The 22,697-nt window shown below is 52.9% G+C and overlaps 1 protein-coding gene across 1 annotated transcript; it reads right to left on the reverse strand.

The window, feature by feature from the left end:
* Positions 1–55: 55 nt before the first annotated feature.
* Vash1 (vasohibin 1) lies at positions 56–20,097 on the reverse strand. Its single transcript, XM_020178806.2, has 7 exons — positions 18,456–20,097; positions 12,519–12,607; positions 11,346–11,402; positions 10,137–10,211; positions 7,930–8,311; positions 6,276–6,388; positions 56–5,372 (listed from the first exon to the last, which is right to left on the reverse strand). Exons 1-7 carry the CDS (start codon positions 18,948–18,950, stop codon positions 5,300–5,302), a joined length of 1,284 nt encoding a protein of 427 aa, XP_020034395.2. The 5' UTR covers positions 18,951–20,097; the 3' UTR covers positions 56–5,299.
* Positions 20,098–22,697: the final 2,600 nt, after the last annotated feature.

A 22,697-nucleotide genomic window follows, 5' to 3' on the forward strand; every position in this document is an offset into this window, starting at 1 on the left:
CTCTCTGGCAAGGAACTGGGAGTTTGTCAGGAGGGTTGGCTCATAGCTAGTCCTCCAGCTGGCCTGAAGTGGCCCCTCTTCATCACCTACTAGGCCTCAGCAGCTACGATTCCCTCACTGGCAAAAGACCAAGGGTTTACCAAGCAACCTGTATCTGGACCAGTCTGCCTAGTTCTTGGTATGACAGCTGCTTCCCATTGCCACTGTCCTCCATGGTAGCAGTCAATGCCAGGTCCTGGCAGATGGAGGTAGCACAGCTTTAACTTCTTCATTTTCAGGGCTCTGAGACATGCCACCTGCATCCAAAGGCCCAGCCCAATTTAGTCATGTGCCTAAATTAGGCAGGCACAGGCTGTGAGCCTGGGAGAACCAGGGTGGCAAGGAATGAGACAGCTGTCTCCTTGCAGGAAGCTGGGTTTTGAGCATCCCAGGGCCCTGCAGAGACATGTCTGCATTCTAAGGAAGTGGCCCAGCTGTGTGCATGATGAGCCTGCTTGACTCAGGACAGGCTTGCCCCAGCCCTTCCCCATCCCTCAGCCTCATCAGAGCTGCCCACCAGGCCCTCTGCTCTGTACCATGTTAGCTGGACTCGTGTAGACAACATGCCTTTGTGGAAGACTGTAATCCAAGTTATCTAGATTCTGGCTACCTTTAGGGAAAGGCTCTTGAAAAAAGCCTGCAACAAAACTGCCCCTACTTGATGGTACAGTCCAAGCTGTCCACAGATTCTGGCAGATCACCTCTTCTCTTCCCAGCTACCATGTCACCCCCAAACCCTCACCAAACCACTGAGAATGAGGGGTCTTGCTACGCTATACTTCTAGCTAGGACTTTGTGGGGACTAGCTGGAGTAAGTAGGAAGCATCCTATTTCCTCTCTTACAAGTCTGGGTTTTCCTCTTAAGCTGACTAAAAGGAGAGCAGACACATGGAGAGGAAAGGTTAAGGCTGAAAAACTGCTGTGGGGTCCAAGATACTTTCAGCTATTTAGGCTTAAGCAGTATGGGAAGAGGTCCAGAGCCAGAAGGACAATGGAGAGGAAGAATGGTGAACTCAGGTATTTCCCAAAGCTATGCTCTGGCAACTGATGAGAAGGGACTTCGGATCCCTGTTGCTATGGTTTCCTGAAATAAGCTCATCTCCTGGGAGGACATCCCCCTCTTTCTCCTGTTTCTGATGGTTTGCTACAGGGTAGGATAAGGCAGGGCTGGGGATGCATCCTGGGAGCCCTAGCCTGCTGTATGAGGGAGAATGGCCTCATTTACAGCCAACCAGGAGATGCTTCCAGATAAGGGTTAGCAAGAACTAGTGGAACGAAAGGACCCCGACAGTTCCAATATGACTGCAGGGAGGTTTCCTGTTTTCTGGTTATGGGCTCCTCTCACCCTACTCAGCTTGTTCCTACAGCCAGTGGAGCTGATGCTCATGGGGGTAGGCTTGGTCCCAGCTCACAAGGGAAGGAGACATGGCTTTCTGTTGTGATTTCTGCCCAGCCCACATAACTGGAGCTGGGAAGACTTTATTTGTTTCAGGGGAAAGTAAGAACAGGAATGAGACAAGGTGTAAAAGTGAAAGGGAGGGGCAACACTGATAGGACAGGAAGAACAATGTCTAGGACAACACAGCAGCCAAACAAAGCTTAGGGGAGGAGTGGTCCATCACCACAGGGTCCAAGGGCCAAGCACACCCAGGTCTCCTCTCTTTTGTTAGACGAAGAAAAAGGGAAACTTGGGACCCCAGAGCACCAAGGTGGGGCAAGAGGGTCCTACCAATGGGCTTGCAGCTAGCACCATGGGCAGCCTGCTGGCCTGGAGATGCTAGCCAAGAGGCTGTTGTACCTGGCATAGCAATTCCTTACCTCCTGCTCTACCTGTATCCCTTCAGAGATCATCATATGCCCTCCATACTGTTAGTATGTGGGCTAGTATGTGGGCCTGGCCCACACACTCTGGCCCTCTGAGGCCAGGGACACCATGTGGAAGGTGGGCCTGTGAGGTGCTACAGCTAATCCAGAATATGTTCTAGGCAGGAAAACCAGGCTTACATACCCACAGGCCCTGGGGCACTGGACCAGTCACAATTAGATTGATTCCCAGAACTGGGAAGTCAAGTCCATGCTGGAAGGGATAGGGGTATGGCTAGAAACCAGACATTGTCAACTTCTTGGCTCTGTGCCTCTCAATATCCTGGCCCTAGGCTTTATCATGTGGGGCCAGAGCACTGCTGCTTGCACACAGCTACATGCCCTCCAAGGATGGGGTGGCTGGCATGACAAGTGAGGGGAGAATGAGAATGTGGTGAGGCTTCAGAGGGAGAGGACCTGCAAGTAGGTAGGTAGAGAGAAAGGCTCTCTGAAGCCAGCTTCCCTGTGTTCTGACCCAGCACAAGGAGCCAGACTTTGGGGAGACTCTGTAGTCACCCCCCTCCCCACCCTGGCCCACTTTCAAGCAGCTTTCTCTACCTTACCCTGACCCCTCCTCAGCCAGGATCTCCCTCACCTCCCAGTGGGTAGGCAGAGTAGCTGGAAGGCAGGCCTGAGTCAGGGGAGAGCTGGGGTCACATTAGCCAGGTCCCTGTCCCTCACAGGAAGTGAGATGCGGAGATACCATGGATGGTGACTAAGGCCCCAAAGTCCCTGCCTCTTCCTCCTCAGAGACTTCACAGCCAGGCCAGCCCCAGGGAGCCACGCCTGTGTAAACAGCCTGGAGGGGAGGAGGGGTTGCTACATATGAAAAACAGTTCCAAATAAATTAAAAAGCACCACTGTGTCCTGTGCTGGGGAGACCTAAGTCTCAGCTCAGGACGGGTGAGCACTAGGGGATTACCGCTGGGGACCAACTCCCTCCACGGACAGCAAGTCACTAGGCTCCATTCTGCTTCCTTCTCCCCAAGGGCTTGGAGGAAGGAACATGTAGGTCAGAAGCGCCCTAGGGCTTCTGTGTCTACCTGACTCCAGCTCCTAGCCTGTCACATCTCCTCCCCCCATACCCTGTCATCTCCCTAAGACCTAGGGGTGGCTTGGGCCATTCCCCTGTGATGAGCAGTCATATCCAGACCCAGAAAGAGGCTTGTTCCAGCCTCATGGCTCGCAATGTGAACCATCTCTCCTTGAGTGTAGGAACATGAACCTCCATCCCCACTTCCTGAAAGCTGTGATGATATAGCATATCAAGGTCACATGCCCCTCTCATTGGTCTGGTCAGAGGTGTAGCCTAGAGCAGGTTAGGCACCTCACAGAGCTCATTGAGCCTATGAGGAACCAGGTGAGCCAAGGAACCGGTCAACTGGTCTCCCAGGTGCCTCTGGCTGGGCCCAGTGCTGCTGATTTGATGAGCTGCTAGCCTCTGTGCTTTCCCTGCAGAGCATCCCTTCAGCAAAGGCATCTCTGCTCCTCCATCCCTTCCTCCTCTGCTTCCTGGCCAGCAGAGAGCTGCACCATGTTTGTTCCACTGCACCCTCTCTGATGCCTAGCAACCGCACAGGGTCTCTGGTTTGTCTGCAGGGGAGGATGAACACAGGGAGCTGTCCTGTTCAGGAGAGTCTCAGCTGCCAGAACTCTCCCCTGGCCTTGTCCAACCCTGGAAACTCAGAACTCTCCTACTCCCCACTCAAAGGGGAGGAGAGCACTCCTCCTTTGCACAAGCTCTCTACTAGAAGCTGAGAACTGGCACTCTTTGCCTATACTGGATTTTTAAATTTCTTGAACTGATTGCTGACCTTTAAGAATTAGATTTCACATACGCATTCAGAATTCTGGCCTCCTAAAAAACCGCAGATAATCTGTTCCCATTGGACCCGCACTGTGGGCACAAAAGAATGTTTAGCTGGGCACTGTCCCCATCCAGCCCTGCTGTTTGTCATCTGCTAACCCTATAGTTCTTTGAGTTTACAACCCTGGTTCTGCTGTTCCCTTATCCAGGGTTCTAGCCCCTCTGCAGCCTTACTGAGCTATTCTTGGCCAACTCACAGCCTCTCAGTAAAAAACACAATAATCACCTCACCCAGCTGCTCTTCCATATAACCTGAATCTTCCAACTTCCTGACGAGTACCATCTGTGCTGTCAGAGCAGCCTGATTCGAAACTCCCTCTCACATCCCTTTCTCACCTACATTTTCCAGTTCTTGGGTCTGTCCCTCCTCAGTAGCTACACTGCCCCACCTTGCTCCACACCTCCTTGTCCTTTGGAGCCCAGAACCTCAGCCCTGCCAGCCTCTCTTCACATCTTTTCACTTCCCTGCTGGGGAATCTCGTGCCTGATGGGCACGATTTGGACCACTCCTGCTACTTCAGTTCTTCCCTGCCTGGGCCCTGAGGAACTGCCAAATGTGGCAGGCCATTCATCACTGTCACCCTGAGTCTAGATGGGCTGTGAGTGTAGGGGAGGTGGGCTTGTGACACAGCGACTTGGTCTGGTCTTGATTTCCCCAGCAAGGGCTAAGGTGTTAGATGGGGGTCAGCAGAGCCCATTTCAGGCACTGCTAAGGGAATCACCCAGGTCTGAAGGTCCTACCCTGTCACTTGGTGCCCAGCCATAGCTTCCAGGTCTGCTTAGTCCCCACACAGATGTCCCTGGTGCAACTCTGGGCTTTCCATAAAAACCAGATGCTCTGCAAGGAGCCCCTGGGCTGCAGCAGTGGCAAGGGTGGGACTGAGCACACAGGCCAGTTAGGGGCCAGGATATCTTTCCCTGTAGTCCTCCTGGCTCTCCTACTGCCCAGTCCCTCGTCCATACAGCACTGCCACAAGGGCCTGAGGGCTCTCTTGGGCCATGGGCTCCTGCTTCTGGACAGATGTGGGTTTTCCCAAATTTCTGCTTTATGGGTCACACAGGACAATCCCTGCCCTGTTTCCCTTTCCCTGGGTCAAGATTCTGTTGGGACAGACCCAGCTGCGGAAACACCCCCTTCCTCCCTCCCACCCTCCCAGCTTATGGGACTGGGAAACTCCCATCATAGGATGCATCCAAATCCCACAGGGCCACTAGGGATAGGGGCATCAGCAGAGTCAGCAAGCCCTCCTCCCCAGCCCCATTGCTCTCAGGTCACTAAGAACTGCCTCTAGCCACCACCACATCCATTTATCCCTTCCCCCAAATACCTTAAACTTCAGTTGTAGAGCTAAAAACTCCAAATAAAATACTAACTGCCTCTTGGCCCAAAGTTAGGGGCTCAGCTCCATTGGGAGGGGAGCAGCTTGGGGGCTGAGCTGCAACACACCCATCCTTCAGCCCCTCTCCCTGCCCCATCACTGGTCGCTGTCTTCCAGGAGCAGGGTGGGGCTTGGGGCATTGGCATCCGCCTCACACCCGGATCTGGTACCCATTGAGGTCTGGCATGGCTTTGGGCTCAGAAGGCTTTTTCTCACCCGATGGCCTGCAGGGAGGAAGAGCAGAGAAGGGGAGTGAGTGGTCATTTGGGAGACCAAGGAGCAAGGTAGATACCCCTCCTCGCTTCCCCCTTCATTCTCCAGAGCCCTCTAAGGCAGCTGCAGAGACCTTGGGGGCAGTGTGTTTTTGAAAATCCCAGCCAGTCTGTGCTTCCAAATGGGATTCCTGCTCTCTCCTACAGCCTCTTGCTCTCTGCTTGAGGTTAGCTAATCTGGAAGGAGACTGTGGGTAATAGCTTCAAGTAAAAATCTCCGTGAGGGGAATCTGTTCCCTATAAAAGCCTCCAAGATCAAAGTCAATGGTGATGGGTATTTTGGTGCCAGAGGTCTGCTCGACACCCCTCAGTTCATGTCAGAGGTGACCTCTGAATGACAATTATATTTAAAGCAAGAGTCACAACGATACACAGGGGAGGGAATCAGAGTAGGAGGCATGGTATTTTTAATGTCAATTTTTGCCATCTCGACACAGATAAAACCCACAGACTCTTAGGGCAAAAGCTGTGGTCAAAGCCACCTACCCTGGCTACACAGAGCCAAAGGTCATGTTCAAACTCTGCCCCAAGGAACTAGCAGAGAGCTGTGGCCCCTGAGAGCACCACCCGTCCACCTTTCTTCTCACAGCCCACTCTACTGCCTGCCTCAGACCTTCTGTCTGGACCCGGACTGGCAAAGGGTAACCAGAGACCAGTGGAGGGGAGCTTTCTTTGGATAAATGACTGAAGTAAACACACAAACACATGCCCCTCCATCCCAAGTTACTTCCCTTGGGTGAGGAGCAAAAAAAGAAAAGGATGGGAGAGAGGGGTGAAGAAAGAGGGAGCCAGAAGAAGAGAGGGAAGGAGAAAAACCCTGTTTTTGAGCCTCCCAGGTGCAATCTCATCTCTCACCGTCTCTCGCTGCGGCTGTTCCTGCGGTGAGGGCTGGACTGGGCTCGCTGTGGTGAGGAGATGTCCTTCTTCCGGTCCTTGGTAGGAGAGGGAGGACCCATTCCTTTGCCAATCTACGTGGAAGGAAGAAACAAAAGCATAATACTCCTGGGCTTCCCGAGAGCTCTCCCTGTCCACCTGTGAGCCAGGTCCAGGGAGATTGCTCTGGGCAGAGTAGAGCCCAGGAAGCCTCAAGTGACCTCTACCCTTGTCTCTGGGTTTTCCCAGTCTCCTTCCCAGGCACGAAAGTGTCCAGGGCAGCAACTCTTCAGCAGGGCTGTCCCCTCTCTGCAGGTCCTAAGGCAGTGGGGGAGGTACTGGACTGCGATAAGACTGGAAAACAACTTCAAGAAAAGGCCTATTACCCAGGCCTGTTAAATGCACTAGATGGGGTTGCCGCCCATAGCTGAGCTCGGGGTTAGGACCCTACCAACCCCAGGGTCGACTGGTTATCTTGAGCCAACTTGAAGTCAGACTAATAGCTCTATCTCTGATTAAGAAAAAAATCGAGAAAACAAATGAATCATCCTTTGTGTGGCATGGTCACTTTTGCCTTGAGTTTTCCAAACATGGGGTGCAGTGTGGGCAGCAGATGGGAAGTAACACAGTCCTTAGTTCTGAAGAGGTTGGGAGTCACAGCACTTTACAGGTGACATGTTCCACCTCTATGTCCAACACGCCACGTTGAAGATATAAAACTACTGCCACCAGCAAGAGCCAAAGAACAGAATAATCTCCCGGCAGGAGGGGGGTTCGGGAGCAGAAGAGTAGCCCCAATCTCTGAGGGTCTTGGGCAGCCATGTCTGCCCTTGGGGAAGGTACTTTCAGCCTATTGAGGTCTTGGCCTCTGCCAGGACCTGCAGGCTCCTGGGACAAGCTTGGAGCCTCCTCGGGGAGGCGGAGCTCTAGCCCTATCTGCCTTTCACTGCCTGTGGCAAGTCTCTGGGCTCCTTACCCTGTAAACCAGACACCTGCTGAGAAAAAGGGACAGGAAACTGCCAAAGTCAGTTCTGCAGGTGCCATGCTGCCTGGAGATCAGTCACAGTGCAGCAGCACAGAGCACACTCTCCTCCAGAGAGAGACCAAAAGAACGATCTGGGGGCTTAGTCCTCAGCAGCTCAGTCCAACTCTTGTGGGTTTAACAGATTCCCCAATTCCTAACTTCTGTCTTCTCCATGGTCTGACTTTCCTCTTTTTTCTGACCCCTTCCTGGTCCTTCCTTTCCTGCAGGCAGGGGGTAGGGGGTGGGGCGGCTCCAGTCAGGATGCACAGGAGTGGTGGAGGCTGCTCACCACCCTACCCTGCCGTTCTTCCAGACAGGTCAGGATCTTCCACCAGCTCATCCTGACTCCAAAGCCCCTGTCCTTCTCCACGTGGCCAAGCCCCACCACTAAGCAAAACCAGTTCGACAGCTTTCTTCCTCCTTCCGGAGCTGTCCTTGGTGGATCTGAGGGGAGGACGGCAAGAATAGGACCTTGCTCGAAGCCCCGCCCTGACCTAAGTAGACACCCCTTCCCCCGCTGGGAGGGGCAGGAGGGTAAGGGCATGGTGGTGGGGGAACCCCAAGAGGAAGCGCCCCGCCCCCTTGTCCTTGCCGGCCACTGCGGAACCTGACCTTGAGCCGCATGTCGCGGGCGTGGCGCTCCAGCTCCTTGCGGAAGTCATCGCGGCCCAGCCTCTCCACGTCCAGCACCGAGTGCTTCCACTCGATCTGCTCCACGCTGTGTGGGTCGTGGGACACGCACTGGCCCAGCTTCACCTTCTTCAGCACGTGCCAGCAGCGGCCATAGGCGGCCTCGTAGTCCAGCACGAGTTCGCTGAGCGTACGGAAGGCCGGCGGCTTGTACATCAGGTCCTCCCTCCGGCTCATGCCTAGGGCCCCATAGCGACCCCCGAAGTTCACCCCCAGCACAATGTGACGGAAATAGTTCCCTGAGAAGTAGGTCTTGAAGCTGATGGGGAAGCGCTCCAGGTTGGGCATGCTGTTGGTGAGGTAACTGGCCAGTCATGGAGCTAAGGAAAGGCCCAGGAGAGGCACTGGACCAGGACTGGGACAACCCCACCCACCGTGCCTGCCTGTGCCCAAGGCATCCCTAGACGACCAGCTTCTGAATGCCGACACCCTGGTGTACTCATCTCCAAATCCCTGTGGTCCAGCATCAAGTCTGGTATACAGTAGGTGCTCAATAAAGTAGGCCTTGCAGGAACAAGGCTTCTGTGACTAGTGGCTAAACGCTATGATGTGAGGCAGAGCTTCCTGGGTAACAGCTAACAAGTGTCCCTTATCCAAACACCAAGGCTTTTCCCTGTGGCTGGAGCAGGGATCAGAGAGGCCAGCTGCCATCTCCCACCCTGTCAGTCACTCGAACTTCTCAACTGTACATCCTCTGGGAGCACATTTTTTTTCTCTTTCATGCATAGATTTCCTCCCAGATGCAGGCAATTCTGTCCCCCCCCAACCTCTACACATGCTGCCCATTCCCCTTAAATAGACTCAAGCTCAGTGCCACAGTCTGGAGGCCTGTGTGGCCAGGTCCACGCTTTGGGAACAAACAGCACAGTGTCCCCTCACCCAGATGGGCTGCTCCTGTTTTCTTTGTCTACAAACCACCAGGTGACCCCTGAAGGGCCTGGGGACCACAAGATCCTGGCTAGAGCAGGCTCAGTGTGCACTCTGGGGTAGGGGAGCAGCCTCTCCCCCACAATGAGGGTGGAGCCTCTGCTTTGGTGTGAGGCCCCTGAAGGAAAAGTGGATGAGGGGTGTTGAAGGCGGGGCTGGCAGTGGCCTGAAGGTTTTGAGTGATCCTGTGATTGAACTAGCAAAGTTCAATGAACGAGGCCACACTGGTAATTTTTGAGAATGGCTCTGCCAGTTACAAACAACTGCCACAGTGCTGGGACTTCCAAGAAAAGGGTATCTGCAACTTCTTTTGTGTACATCTGAGGCAGGATGTCAAGGGGCGAATGACCCCGTGTATCTCAACCCCTTAGAGAAGCATGCTTCTCCCCTTCAACCTCACCTTCTCTTCCAGGACCTGTCCTAGAGAGGACTCCCTGTTCTATTAGGTCCCTTCTCCTCCCCTCCTGGCCAGAGGACTCTAGTCTGTGTTCCTCTGAGCACTGTCTGCCCGGGTGTGACCCACACATGTTGAAAGCTGCAAGGACCTGGGGAGGTAGATGAAATACTGCTGGTCTTGAGTTGGGAGGCTGACTAATGGGCCCACAGGAATTCATTACATTGTTCTGTTTGTATAAAAAGCTTAAACATTTTATAATGACTAAAAATATTGGGGGCCCTGCAGAGGGCAGCCTCTTCTGTGGGGGGGAGGGCGTCTGTGTCCCCATGGCAACCTGATGACCCAGCTACTGGCCCCATCTCTGCCCTTGGTGTGCTGGCATTTTTGTTGTTGTTGTTGTTAGTTAGTTCTTCCAAGGCATCTCCACAAATTAGCATATCCTGATATGCCAACCCTGAGCCTGAGCCTGGCTGGTTCTCCATACTATTTGGTTCTTAGTAATGGCACAACAGCCCATGTGAGACACTGTGCCCCAATTTGGGTTCAGAGAACAGGGCCACTTGTCCACAGGACTCAAAATAGAGCTGCCCAGCCAAACTGGGAAGGTAGTAAATAAGGCACAGGGACTGAGCCCCTCAGGCCTCTCCACCTTGGGACGGCTCCTTCACCTAGAGGCTTAATGTACAACTGGACTGCATGGGGGGACCCTGGATCTCCTTCAGCCCTCCCCTTCCAGAGCAGGAAGTGGAGGCCTGGGGAGGCTGAGGCGACAAGCAGGTCCCTTCTGGGGCCAGTGGAAGGATACATTCCCAGGATCACGGCTTCTAGGCATTTGATTGGCAGAGCCTCTTTGGTCATTTCCTTTGCCAGGTCCATCAGCCTGTGGGAAACCAAGGCTGAGCTCTGAAGCCAGTGCCTCCTGTCCCTTCCCCGTCCGGGAAGGTCAGGAGAAGGCAACATGGACCAAAAATGTAAGGACAGAGCCCTCCCACTCCCAGGCTGCCCTCAGCCCAGGCCCAGAGCCTCCCTCCCTTCCCCCAGGTCTAGAGCCTGAGCCGGTGGGAGACAGCCACTGGCAGTCAGGAAAGAGGCCCACTCTCCCTTCCTTCCTTCCTTTCACTTCCTCCTCCCACTCCTGGCTCCTGCTCAAAGACTTTTGGGGGAGGGGAGCATGAATGGAGGCTGGACCTTGAAAGCCATTGTGCTGGGGCCTTCTGCATGGCAGTAGGGTTGGGGGAAGGTAGGCACTTTGGCATTGATCTCTTCCCTTCCAGAAGGATATCCCTGCCCCAACCATGACTTCTGGAAGAGCTTGTTAATTGATGGCAAGTGCTCCCTGGATATGTGATCTCAGGCAGACAGCTGTCTAGTGCCTCCCTTCCTGCTCCTTAACTTGGAATTCAGGCAATTTCCAGAAGTCTGTCCTCCAGGCCTGGCTATTCCCTCCTCAATGAACACTGCCCCCAGGCCAGGGGACTCCATCCGGCCTCTGGCTTTGCACAGGACTCTTGCCTCCCACAGGAGACTAGAGTGGGCCTCCAGCATGACACAGCTTCAGGACAGGAGCAAAGTTTGGGCATGGAGGTTGGGTTCTAGCCCAGGGGCTTTGAGACCAGCATTTAAGTAAACCATTTTAAACACTTCTCACAAGAAAGCAAACAGAGAATGTGTGAAGGAAGATGTAAAATTCACAGTAATTAAAACAAACAAACAAACAAACAAAAATCAACAAGGGTTTTAAGCCTGTGGGCATCTTTGGGCAGAGTGCCCAGACTCAGCTCTGGCATCTCCTTACATCATGGTAGAAACTGGCTGTCCAGCTCAGCTGGATTTCCCTCCTTATGACATCCTTAGGGCCCCAGGGTATTGCCTGATTCCTGGGGCTTTCCTCAGGACAGTCCCTGCCTGCCCCCTAAGCTGCCACTCAGAGGCAAACCACAGAGACTCCCAGAGGCTTCAACCCAGCCTGGGGGCACTATGAGCCTGTGGCAGTAGCACAGGCCTCCATACTTACCCTGTCAGAGGTCTGCTCTTCTTAATTTCAAAGAACTGTGTCCCTGTGTGATTGTACCTGCAGGTACTGGTTAAGGACTTCCTGGTTTAGCCTGGCCATCATCCAGACACCGGGGAACAGCACTCCCAGGGGTTCAGGCTGGGTAAAGACCCCACAGTGTCTGCTGAAAGGCACCTTGGGTGATGCTTCAGAAGAGGGAGAAGAGGGCACTGCATGGGGGCTTCTCCTTCCCCACATCCTCTTTGGCTTTTACCCTTGTCCTCCCTTGGCCTCCCTTCCTAGGACAGAAGACTGTGAGCAGGCAGCCAGCCCAACAGGGCTGGGAAAGCCACTGCAGCTGGGGACAGTGCCCTGCAGTGTTGGGTTTTCCAGTAGTTGAGAAGCAAAGGGAACTGAGAGAAGGCTGGAGGGGGTGGAGGTGTAGCTCCAGCCAACCACTTCCTCCTGGCACTCTGTTTTCCCCACTAGCAGAGAAGGATGGACCGATTACCGGTCATCAGCCTGGCCTTTCCCTGCTCAGGACCCACACATAATTCTCCCACCTCAGACATCATCTGAAGTCAGGAGGGCTGGGATACAGGACCCAAGACACACAGCTCTGGGGCAGGGGGCTGGGCTGAAGGACCCTAAGCAGGGACACAGGAATGTGTACTCAGGGAACCCAGCTCTTTGCAGGGCAGGGAACACCTTCTGCCAGGGAAGAAAAAGGGAAAGATTCAGGAGAAAATTCCAAGATGTATAAGCTACCTTCAGGAGCATAAAATCCTTTTCCTCCACCATTCCCCCATCTTTAAAGTCAGTTTTTCAATAGCCCCAAGGTAGCTTCCTCACTCCCTCTGTTAGGTGCTTAGGCTGGATAAACGGCAGTGGGCCAGCTCTCCTCCTCCAGCAAGTCAGTTTTGCATACACACACACACACACACACACACACACACACACAGAGGCAGCAGCAGGAAGCTGGTGACAGAGATACTGGAGTCAGTCCAGCACTCATCAGATAAAATCCTCTCAGCTCCAAGGAGCACAGAGATGACCTGGGAATGGCACCTCTGGAGTTGGGGAAGAAGGTGGCTCTGCTTATTTCTCTCCAGCCTTGACTAAAACAAGCCCCACTAAGTTTTGGGACCATCATACCACCCAATGGTGGCCAGGGCTCTGGACCAGAGAGGATACTGCAGCTCCCTGATGTAGCGCTGCACGGCTTCCAGGCGCTCAGGGATGGATGTAGTCGGTTGGAAAGTAGGCACACTTGGTATGGGAATCTGGGAACAGAGAAAGAGCTTTGGTCACATGAAAAGGCTTACTTACTAGCCCACCAGACACCAGCCTGTGTAGGTTTACCCCCAAGTCACATATTGGGGAGGGCAGCCTCTCTTCTCTCCTCCTCTGGCAACGTCTTCTTCCTAAGCTTTTACCAGGGCCCCCTTCTAGCCATTTCTCCACTCCAGGCACCTGACTACGTTCTACTGTGGAGCTTTTGTTGATGCTCCAACTTCATGCTTCTTTAATCATTTTAGAAAAACGTAAGTTGATCCACAAACTCTTTTGAATTCTAAATAGTCGTAAGATTCAATTCTCGGCATTGGGGTTTAGTTCATTTGGGTTTGGGGTTTGCTCTGTGCTATGGTTTGGATGTAGTTTGGCCTGCAAAGGTGTTGGAGGCTTGGTCCTCAGTGTTTGATATTAAGAAGTGAGTCCTAGTGGGAGGTCACTAGGGTCCTGGGGATGTGCCCTTGGGAGAGATTAAGGTAGTTCTCAGGGTTGTCATAAATGGAGCAAGTTTGGCCCCTCCCTCTTGCTTTGGCATCTTGTTTGGGGAAGTGACCTTTCCCTCTCTGGCCTGTGCTCCTACCATGCTGCCCCCCATGCTGCCAATAGGTACTTAGCAAAGGTTGAACCAATGGTGTGCAGTGGCTCATCTTAGACTTCAGCCTCCAAAGCTGTGAGCTAAAGAAACTTCTTTCCACAGAAGTCTCTTGCCTCAGGTATGTTATTATAGTAATGAAAATCAGATTAACATACTCTGGTTCAGGTACTAGACTAAAACTATGGTTTTTCTGTTGTTCCATCCTCCCAGGGTGGTACCCTGGGCTGGGGGCGCTGTCCTGGATAAGTGAACACATCCTCAGGAGGGGTAACACCCAACCCAGTAGCATGGGCATAGTTGCCAGGCCTTCCAAAGTGCCATCCTGAACTCTCAAGGAGTATGCCAATGACAGCAGGTCAAGGGGACATATTTTGGGGCTGATCTTGCTGTGGCTGTACATGCTGGGGCCTGGTTGCTTTGGAGGTGGCCTTGGGGTCTCTTTGAACACCTCCCTTTGCCACTAGCTCCACATCCAAATAGTACAGGTTACTGGGTAATGAGACCTCCTCACCTAAAGGGACTTCCCAGCACCCGGCCCATAAAGGGAAGAGGGGGGATGAGTCACGAGGTTGTAGCTGCTGGGTTACTGGGAGTCAGGTCAGAAGAGGCAGATCCCATGCTGTCCCCTAGCTGCTAGGTCATCTCTGGGAAAGAGGCCTCTGTGTAGGTGTGGGCTCCCTGCAACAAGTCCAAGAGGCCCAGGGGGCCACGAAATGAATTGGGGAGGGTCTTCTGGGGTTTCCCAATACACTTCCTGGGGGGGGGGGGATAAAGGAGAATGGTGGAGGGGGTGAATTCAAGTATGATATATTGTAAGAACTTTTGTAAATGCCATAATGTAACCCCACCCAACACAACAATAAAAAACAAACAAAACCCAAACATACTTCCTTTGTGGGAGAAGCTGACCTGCAGGGGTAAGGGCCCACCCTCTGAGTTCCCCCTTGGCTACCAGCACAGAAAGCTGTGAGGTGGCCTCAGGGTTCCTCACAAGGCGCTCTCATCCTCTCCCTGCCAGACTACCACCTTGCCCTCCAAGGGCACAGAGAGCTCTCCCATACCTGCAAGTGTAGGGGTTCATGCAAAGGGAAGGGTATCAGGAATCCCATGGAAGTTCTGAGTGGAGCTACCCCCCTTCTTGGCAGGCTCTCCAGTGGTGGGGAGGCTGGGCCAAAGGACACAGCCTTTGAAATCACGTGGTTGCTGTGGCCAGACTGACAGGAAGGGAAATGGCACACCAGTTATCACCACATACTCACGCCTGGGTGCTGCTGATGATAGGAGGACAGGAGCAGTGTCTAACAGATACCTTATTGCTGCACAGGGTGGAGATGCATAAGGGAAGGGTCCCTGGTCCAAAGTCACTGCCTGGCACAAATGTCCCCTCCTCTGGCTACCTGCCCATGGTCCTCTCCTTCCTGTCTGGGCGGTCCCAAGCAGCTGACACCTTGGCCTGGAGAAGCTATTTCCCCTTTCACATCACTCCTCACCTCCAACTGCTGCTACCACTTATAGTAACCAGCAGAAGATAAGCCCTGGGGTGGGGGCTCCCATCTTCCTCCTGACCACCCTCTGCCAAACGGACTCCAGAACTCTCCCAGGGCCTGGCAGGCCTGGATATGGGAATGGGGAGGTGAGAGAGGTACTACAAGAATTGTTTAGCAGTTTCCTACAAATAGCAAGGCACGTCCATCCAGTCACCTCACCTCAGGTGGCACTCCCTGCGTGGCAGGGTCATCCCCACTGGATAAGTGGGGACCAGCCACCTGGAGGAGTATAAGGCACCCTTCCATGAGAGGCTGGGAACAGGGAGGGAGTTGCAGTCCAAGCTCAATCATTTGCCCAAGTTCACGCAAAACCAGGCCTGAGGGCCATGAGAGCATCATGGGCACCTGCCATCAGACAAAGGACCCAGGAACCAGCTTCTCTGTGAGAAGAAAATCAAAAAAGACCTGGGATTCCCAAGCAGGGATCCTAGAGGCCCATTATGGAGAGCAAGTTGGGAAATGTCCCGCCAGCAACTTGACTCATGTCACCCACTGCAGACTGTTCCACCTTTCCCCTGAATGTCATTACAGGCACAGACTGTTTCACTCACACAGTTAAGAAGGACTCTGTACATTTGCATGACCAGGCCACTTTGAGACTGGCTGCCTGGATTGTCACACAACCCCCACCTCTCAAAGAGGGCCCCTCAAACACTTCCTCATTACTGAGGAGTGGGGTCGAATGGGTTACAGTGATGGTGAGTTACAGTATCAGCTACCCTCCTCTGCTAGGGACCGCTCCATCTCCACTGCCAAGGGTGAGGGTATGCCTAGCTGCAGGAACTGACAGCCATGAGGTCTAGAACCCCCACAATGGATGCATCCCTCAGGCCAGAACAACAAGAAGGCTTGGGAAAGGCAAAGAGCTATGAAATTCTAGCTCCAACTTGAGCGACGCCATATAACTGTGCCTCAGATGTTGCATTTATAAAATGGTGTCATAACAGAACCCACCAAATGGAGTCAATAAGATGTTGTGTGCTGGCAGACACCTCAGAACAGAGCCTGGGACACAGGTTTGATTCCTGTCTACTGTTACTGCTACTGGTACGTGCCAAAGACAGTGGTCAGCACACACTGACCTGGGCAACATGACCCTTTGGGAGATGTCCAAATTCCCAATCTGCAGGCATTACAGCAAGGAGAGAGCTTATCAAGTTGCAAAGTGTTGCATGCTTTGGGGTCCTTCTAGAAACTTGCCCTTTGCCATCCCAGCATTATCCTTGCCGAGACTCTTTCCCCATGTGCTGTGGGTTGGTTTACTGTTGCTGTATGCCCACTCTGTGCATTATTTACATCATTAATTCCTCTCAACATTCCTCTGAAGAGGGCAGTGCCATTGTGCCCATTTGTCAGCTGAGGAAACAGAGGGCAAGGAGGTGGTACACCTTCCTCACTGAAGTAATTATTGGAGAACAAGGATTTGAACTTGGTGGATTCCACTTCAGAGAACTCTCCTTTTACCACACTGGGCAAGGTGGGTGACAGGGAGCCTCTCCCCAGCCCTAGCTGCTGGTTGCCACGTGGGATTACGGATTCTGTTCCCAATCTTCCAATTTTCTGTAAGATAACAAAACCCTGCATCGTTATGTAAGAAATCTCCCAGTTTTAATTTTTGGCTCATGAGGTCGTTTAAAACCTCATTGTGCAGTCCTAACAAAAACCCTTCTTGGGCCCTCCACAGCACGACCTCTGCAGACATGCCTTTGTGTGCCCCAACTGCATGGCCACTTGGGAAAGAGTGGGGATCCAGCCTCTGTGGCTTGCAGACTGGCACCCAATCTTGGCTACCCTTCTTCAAGGCCTCCCTGGATCCTCCATACTTCCCAAACCCTAACAACTCCCTTCTACTTTGGTCCATGGTAGGGAGGGAACTCACACAGACTTGTGCACTTTCTCCATCAGAGATGCTTTTCCAAAGTCTCCCAAACTTCTCACAAAATCCCTTCTACCCTACCCTGTTCCTCTTCATCTCCATTCCTTCCTCCTCAACACACAGCTTCACTTCTTCAACTATGACTTTGCTATACCTGAGGATTGAAAATGATACCATTGACCAGTCACTAGTGGGCACATGTTTTTGAGTCCCCAGGAGTGGTGACAGTTCTATAGAAAGCCATTCCCACCTTCCCATGGCTCAATTCAAACATCAGCAAGATGGCCGGAGAGCTGTCTGCTCAGTACCAGTCTGCTCACATGGGACAGGTGTGTGGCTCTGATGTCGTAAGCACAGATGCTCTGAACGACATAGCCTTCCCTCCTCACGAAGAAAGGGAGAAAAGGTGATGAACACCATAACCAGTTCTGGCTTAGGGCTATACAGTTTGTCAAATGCTTTAACACGTTTTCTCATTTTGTCGTCCCCACATCCGGTCCCATTTTATAGATGAGAAAACTGTGGCTTAAGTAGATCAGCGGGGCCTGCCTAAAGTCATAAAGACAGAAAGGTGATCCAAAAAATGTCCATATCCTTTGATGTATTACTTTTTCTTCCAGGAATTTATCCCAAGGGGGAAAAAAAAATAAAAGCCAGATCCAAAACTGATGCTTTAGAATGTTAAGCACTTAAGTGTTCATTTTAAGAACAAAACATTGGGAATAAATTTTAAGTTAGTACAGAGAGGCCACTGATGCAGTCATTCAAAACTGATCTACACTTTTTCCCCTCTAGAAATATTAGGCAGTAGCCTCAACCTTCACACCTCTTAATCTCTTTTCCAAGAAGGCATTTTCTCATGGTTCTACCAGTAATCTGATCAACACAAAACAAAATAGGCCACTTGTCCCCATGTCTGTCACACTAACTCCATTCTCCCTATCCTCCCCGCCTCTTCTCCCCCCAGAACAGACAGGATTAAGCACTGAGCTCTGACCTCTGTCCAAAGTGCTCTGCACTTTAAATCTACTTAAAAAAAACAGGTGTGTATTTCCATATTGCACTGTACAGCACAGAGTCTCAAACACCCTTTCATTCAGCAAACACACGTAAGTGTCGGTTCTGTGCCAGGCACACCAGAGATCTTGGGAGGACAAAGATGAATGAGACACAGTTGCTGCCTTCCTTGACAACACAATCCAAGGGTTGTTGTTGTGGAGGAGTTCCAGTCAATGCAGAAAGGTATTTAACTTTTCTCCAAAGTATCTCTTCTAATTTCCCTGAATCTAGGGTCAAACAGAGTGGAGGACCTGGAGCCCAAGACTTGGCTGTAAGTCCCAGCTCTGCCACTTATGGCCTGTGGGACCCTGACATCCTACTTGAGTTGGGAGCTTTCTCATCTGTAAAACTGGGACCAAAGTGCACATCTTTCACAGGCTCTTGGGAGAATTCAGTGAGATAATGCAGGAAAGTATTTCCTCACCATAGGAAGCCCTGCATCTCTCAGTCATTCCTTATCTGTTTGCTCATAGAGTTCTCTGCCCTAGCAAGAATTATCAGGCAAACAGGTATCAAGCCACATCAATGTGTTTACTTGTTTATCTGTGCTTCCGCCCCAAAACAGGGGTGCTTCATGGAGACAAGGCCCTGAATCTCCCTTAGAATGACCCCAAAAACAGTGGAGATAAAGTTCTAGACAGAAGAAATCAGTCTGTGTTTTAAAAATAAAATGTGCACCTCTAACCCATCCACCAGAGGAACAGTGTGGCTTACTCTCTTAGCTCCAAGGTCGCTGACACCCTAGCTCATCACCCCCTCACCTTGGGCAGGTCTGTGGCCCCGCGGATCCTCTGTGCCACCTTCTCTCCATCAGGATGGATCTTGGCCACGTGCTTCCACATCCTTTCCCAGGTGGCCTCATCCACAGGCAGACCACCCCGGTTGATGAAAAAAGGGATGCCTCCATCTCGCAGATCTTCTTCCCCTTCCTCTTCTGGGTCATCATCTCTCTGGACTGATGCCCCTTCGCTGGTTTCCAAATGCCTGACCCCGGAGTGGGCGGCAGCAGCAGTGGGGGAGGCACTGCTGCCGCCAGTCCCTATCACTTTCTTCCCCACTGGCATCCCTAAATCCTCGATGCGGGTGGGGAATGTACCAGGAGGCGGGAAAAAGAGGTGGCTCACAGGAGGCCTCCCACACACCAGCTGCAGAGATAACACATGGCTAAAACAGTGCAGGGCGCCTTTAAGAAACCAGGGCGTGGCTCCTGTACAATAAAATACTACTCGGTAAGAAAAAAAAAAAAATCGGTGCATCAACCTGAAGTCAGGGCCAGGGGGTGGATTGTCCGAGGTCAGCCTGAGAGGCCTACTTTTGTTTGGAAAATGGGATAAAGAGAACACACCCCAACTTGGCAGCCTTCACAAAGCACCCCCATTTGGCAGCAAGAACAATGACGGGTGGCAGTAGAATGGCAGGGAGAAAAGTCGGAGGGAAACTGAGGCCAGACCTGCGATCGCGTTCAGCGAGGGCCAAGGCACGGGTGCTCACGCCAACTGGGCGTCCCGGGTCGCAGTTTTGCAGAGAGCAGATTCCTCTACGAAACCCTGGCACACCCACACCTGCGCGCGCCTCGGCGGGTGGTGGGACCGCGGCGACTCCGGGCCGAGTGAGCTCTGATTCTGGACCCCGCAGCAGGAGGGCGACACTGGGGGGCGATTTCTCCGACGCGACGCGACAATTCCCAGAGCCGAGACTCGCAGCTGGCGGGGCACAGGGAGGGGGTGCGCGCCGACGCGCACATTCCACGCCCGCAGCAGGCTCCCCGCACAAAGTGGGCTTTGTCTTGGGCCCCTGTCCCCTCGCCCCCAGGGAGCGGCAGCGGAGCCCGCAGAGGGGATAGGTGCGGTGGGGAGATGAAGGCTGGAGCGCCAAGGGCCTGCCTGTCCCCAGCGTCTCAGCGGGCAGACGACGGCCACCTGGCGCGGCGAGGCGCCAGTCCAGCCATCGCAGGGCGCAGGTCCCGCGCTGGGGCCCAGGGCTCAGCAGAACCGGCTCGGGCAGCGCACAGGGGCCAGGCTGAGGTCACCGAGCGGCGGGCTCCGGCCGCAGAGTCGCTGACCCTGACTGACTGCAGCATGGGCAGTGGCGCGTCCGGGGCGGGTGAAGGATGCTCCGTGGCTGTCCACTTGGGCTCCGGATGCCCGGCTAGGGGTGGAGGAAGGACCGTGGGGTGGGGAGGGTAAGCCCGCAGCCTCGCGCCGCCACCGCGGGCGGATGTAGCTGCTGGCGAGTGACAAAGCCTGGGCGAGCGCGGGCCGCGCTGACCCCCGGTGAGAAGCCTGCGAACGCGGAGCCCACGGGCAAATCACAGCCCCGCGGTTCTGCAAAGCTGGGGCCACCGCGGCCGCCCCAGGGCCCCGCTGCCACCGGCTGGGTACCCTGCCCGCCCGCCGCCCACCCGGCTCGACTCCGGCCCGCGCCGCGCATGCGCTCCGTCCCCCCCTTAAAGGGCCAGCGCATTCCCGCCTGGTCCTCTGCCTCCCGCATCCATCTCTCTGCCCAAGTTGTCTCGAGGATGCTGCGGGCATTCGCGCTCTTCTCACCTCTCTCTCTCAGGGTGCAGCAAAGTCGGTGCGGAGTTGCCGAGGACGTTTTCAGCGGCCCCCAAAGAGCGCATATTCCAGGGAGATTCCTGGCGGGAAAGGAGTTCCCGCGGTTGAGAATTTCCTAAAGAGGGTAACTCGCAGGGCCCCTCTGCGGGTGGGAGCCAGAGCACCGGCCTGGAAAACTCGGGTTCTAGACCGGCTTCAGCGCGTGTTTTGTTCCGGAATGTTGAACAGTTCACTTCTCTCTGTAAGCCTCAGTTTCCCCCATCTAACAGCTGAGACGATCTCAGTCCTTCCTGGTGCACACGGTCCTTAAGAGAGGATATCTAGACGTTGGAAGTCTTCACCAAAGGGACGTTCGCCCTTAGTCCACCTCCCTGGACTGGGCTTTGGGCACCCAGTTGCTCAGGCTGGAGGGATGCTGCACCCCAGGGTCATGGAACTAAGACATGGGAGTGGGAGGCAATACCTAGGGAATGCCAACGAAGAAAGTATGGCCGATTTGCGGCGCCTGTGGACTTTGGAGACCCAGTGCACCCTCCATTTTGCAGAGCTGTAACTTCAGAACACCACACACAAGCTAAGAACTTCACTGCAAGTCCACAGCTTTAAGACTCTTTTCAGTTTCAATAGCAGTCACCTGGGGAAAATGCAGATTCTGGAGTGCTACAGTTTGGATGTTGACTGTCTCCCAAAGATCTGTATGTTAAGGTCTTGGTCCCCAGGATGATGCTATTGGGAGGTGGTGGAACCTGTGGGAGGTCTTCAGCTCACTGCGGGTGATGAACCCTGGTAGAATCTGAGGCCCAAGATACCTCTCTCACTCCCTCTCTGTCTTTCTTCCTCTCTTTTCCTCCCTCCCTTTCTCTTTCCCTCTCCTTTTTCCTCTCCCTCTCTCTCTTCTTTCTTTCTTTTCTCTCGTCCTGGCTGGTGATGTAAGGGGTTTCCTCCTGTAAACTGTACAACAGTCAGAGGCCCAAAACTATACGCTACCCATCTTGGTCTGTAACCTCTAGAATGGTAGCCAAAATGAACCTTTTCTTTTTATAAGTTAATTGCCATGGGTCTTTTGGTGTATTGACTCAAAACCAACTGACATACCAGGCTTCAGAGGGCAAATTCCTATTCCACAGTGGCTGCATTTCTTGACATGCCAGGTTTCCACACCAGGGGGTGGGTCAGAGAAGGCGTTAGAGAATCCTCAGTCCCTAGTGGATCCCCACCTGTTCCTTAAGGTTGTCCCTGATATCAGAGCATTCTGGATCCTTGAGCTCCAATAGCAGCCCTCTTGCTGCCCCCAGCATCAGAAAGCAAAGTTACTCAGTAATGGAAGGACATTTTAGGACTCCAGGTCCCAAGACTCCAAGAAAGTTAGTTAAGCCTCAATCCTCTTAGGTTTGCCCAAGCAAGAAGGCTCCAAAGGTGTGAATGTCACTAGGTATTAACAGCTGCCACCTTCTTCTTGTATAAATGGGGAAACCAAGTCTCAAGAGAGTAATTTCCCATGTTCACACAGCTAGTAAGTGGCAGAGTTAGAATTTGAACAGCAATCCTCTTACTTCTGACACTTAGTATCTACCCTATACTTGCCTCTTGTGTTAGCCAAGTGCTAGTGGTGGTTTTAAAATATACTTGCAAGTTCTTTACCGTTTCTTTCAAAAGATCAAATCTGATTCTCTTTCCCTTCAGTGGGCTGCACTTACGGACTCATCCCTAGTGAAAACAACGTGGTGGAAGTGATGCTATGTGACCCCCCTAAGGCTGGTCACAGCCTTTCTCTGAAAAGCCACCATGTTGTGAGGAAGCCCAAGTTACATGGAGAGGCCACAGGAGGGCTGACATCTCCCACTAAACCCTTAGCTGAAAGCCAGAATCAGTCCCAGACAGATGGTGAACTCAGGCTTCAGATGTTTCTAGTACCCAGTCTTTGGGTCTTCCAAATGAGGTTCTAGATGTGGAACGGAGACAAGCCAACCTCATTGTGCCCTGTCTGAATTTTTCTCCTATAGAAATTGAGATGATAAGAGATTTTTTTTTTAAGCCGGTAAGTTTTGGAGGTAATTTGTGATGCAGCATAGGTCTAGTAATGTGGGTTTCCTGAAGTGAGATAGATTTGGAGGATTTAAAATAAATAAAATGTAGGTTTGGGGTATCCACTCAAAACTTCAACAGTAAGCACTTATGTAGTACTTTCTGTGTGCCTGGCTCTGTAACAGGCACTGAGGGTACAGAATGAACAAAAGGGAAGTGGTCTTTGCCCTAGTAGTGCTTAGGGTCTGCTAGTGGAGGAGGTGGCTAGACATGATTCCCATAAAATCCTCTGCCAGAGGGTTGGTGCAGAACGGTATGCGTGCATACCCATGGCAACATCCTAGTGAGGTGGAGCTCTGGGGAGAAAAGAAATGAGTCTGGTACAAGGCCAGCATGGTCTAGACTAAAGAATTTTCTGACATG

The sequence above is a fragment of the Castor canadensis genome, chromosome 3, assembly GCF_047511655.1.
Source record: "Castor canadensis chromosome 3, mCasCan1.hap1v2, whole genome shotgun sequence".
Lineage (NCBI taxonomy): Eukaryota > Metazoa > Chordata > Mammalia > Rodentia > Castoridae > Castor > Castor canadensis.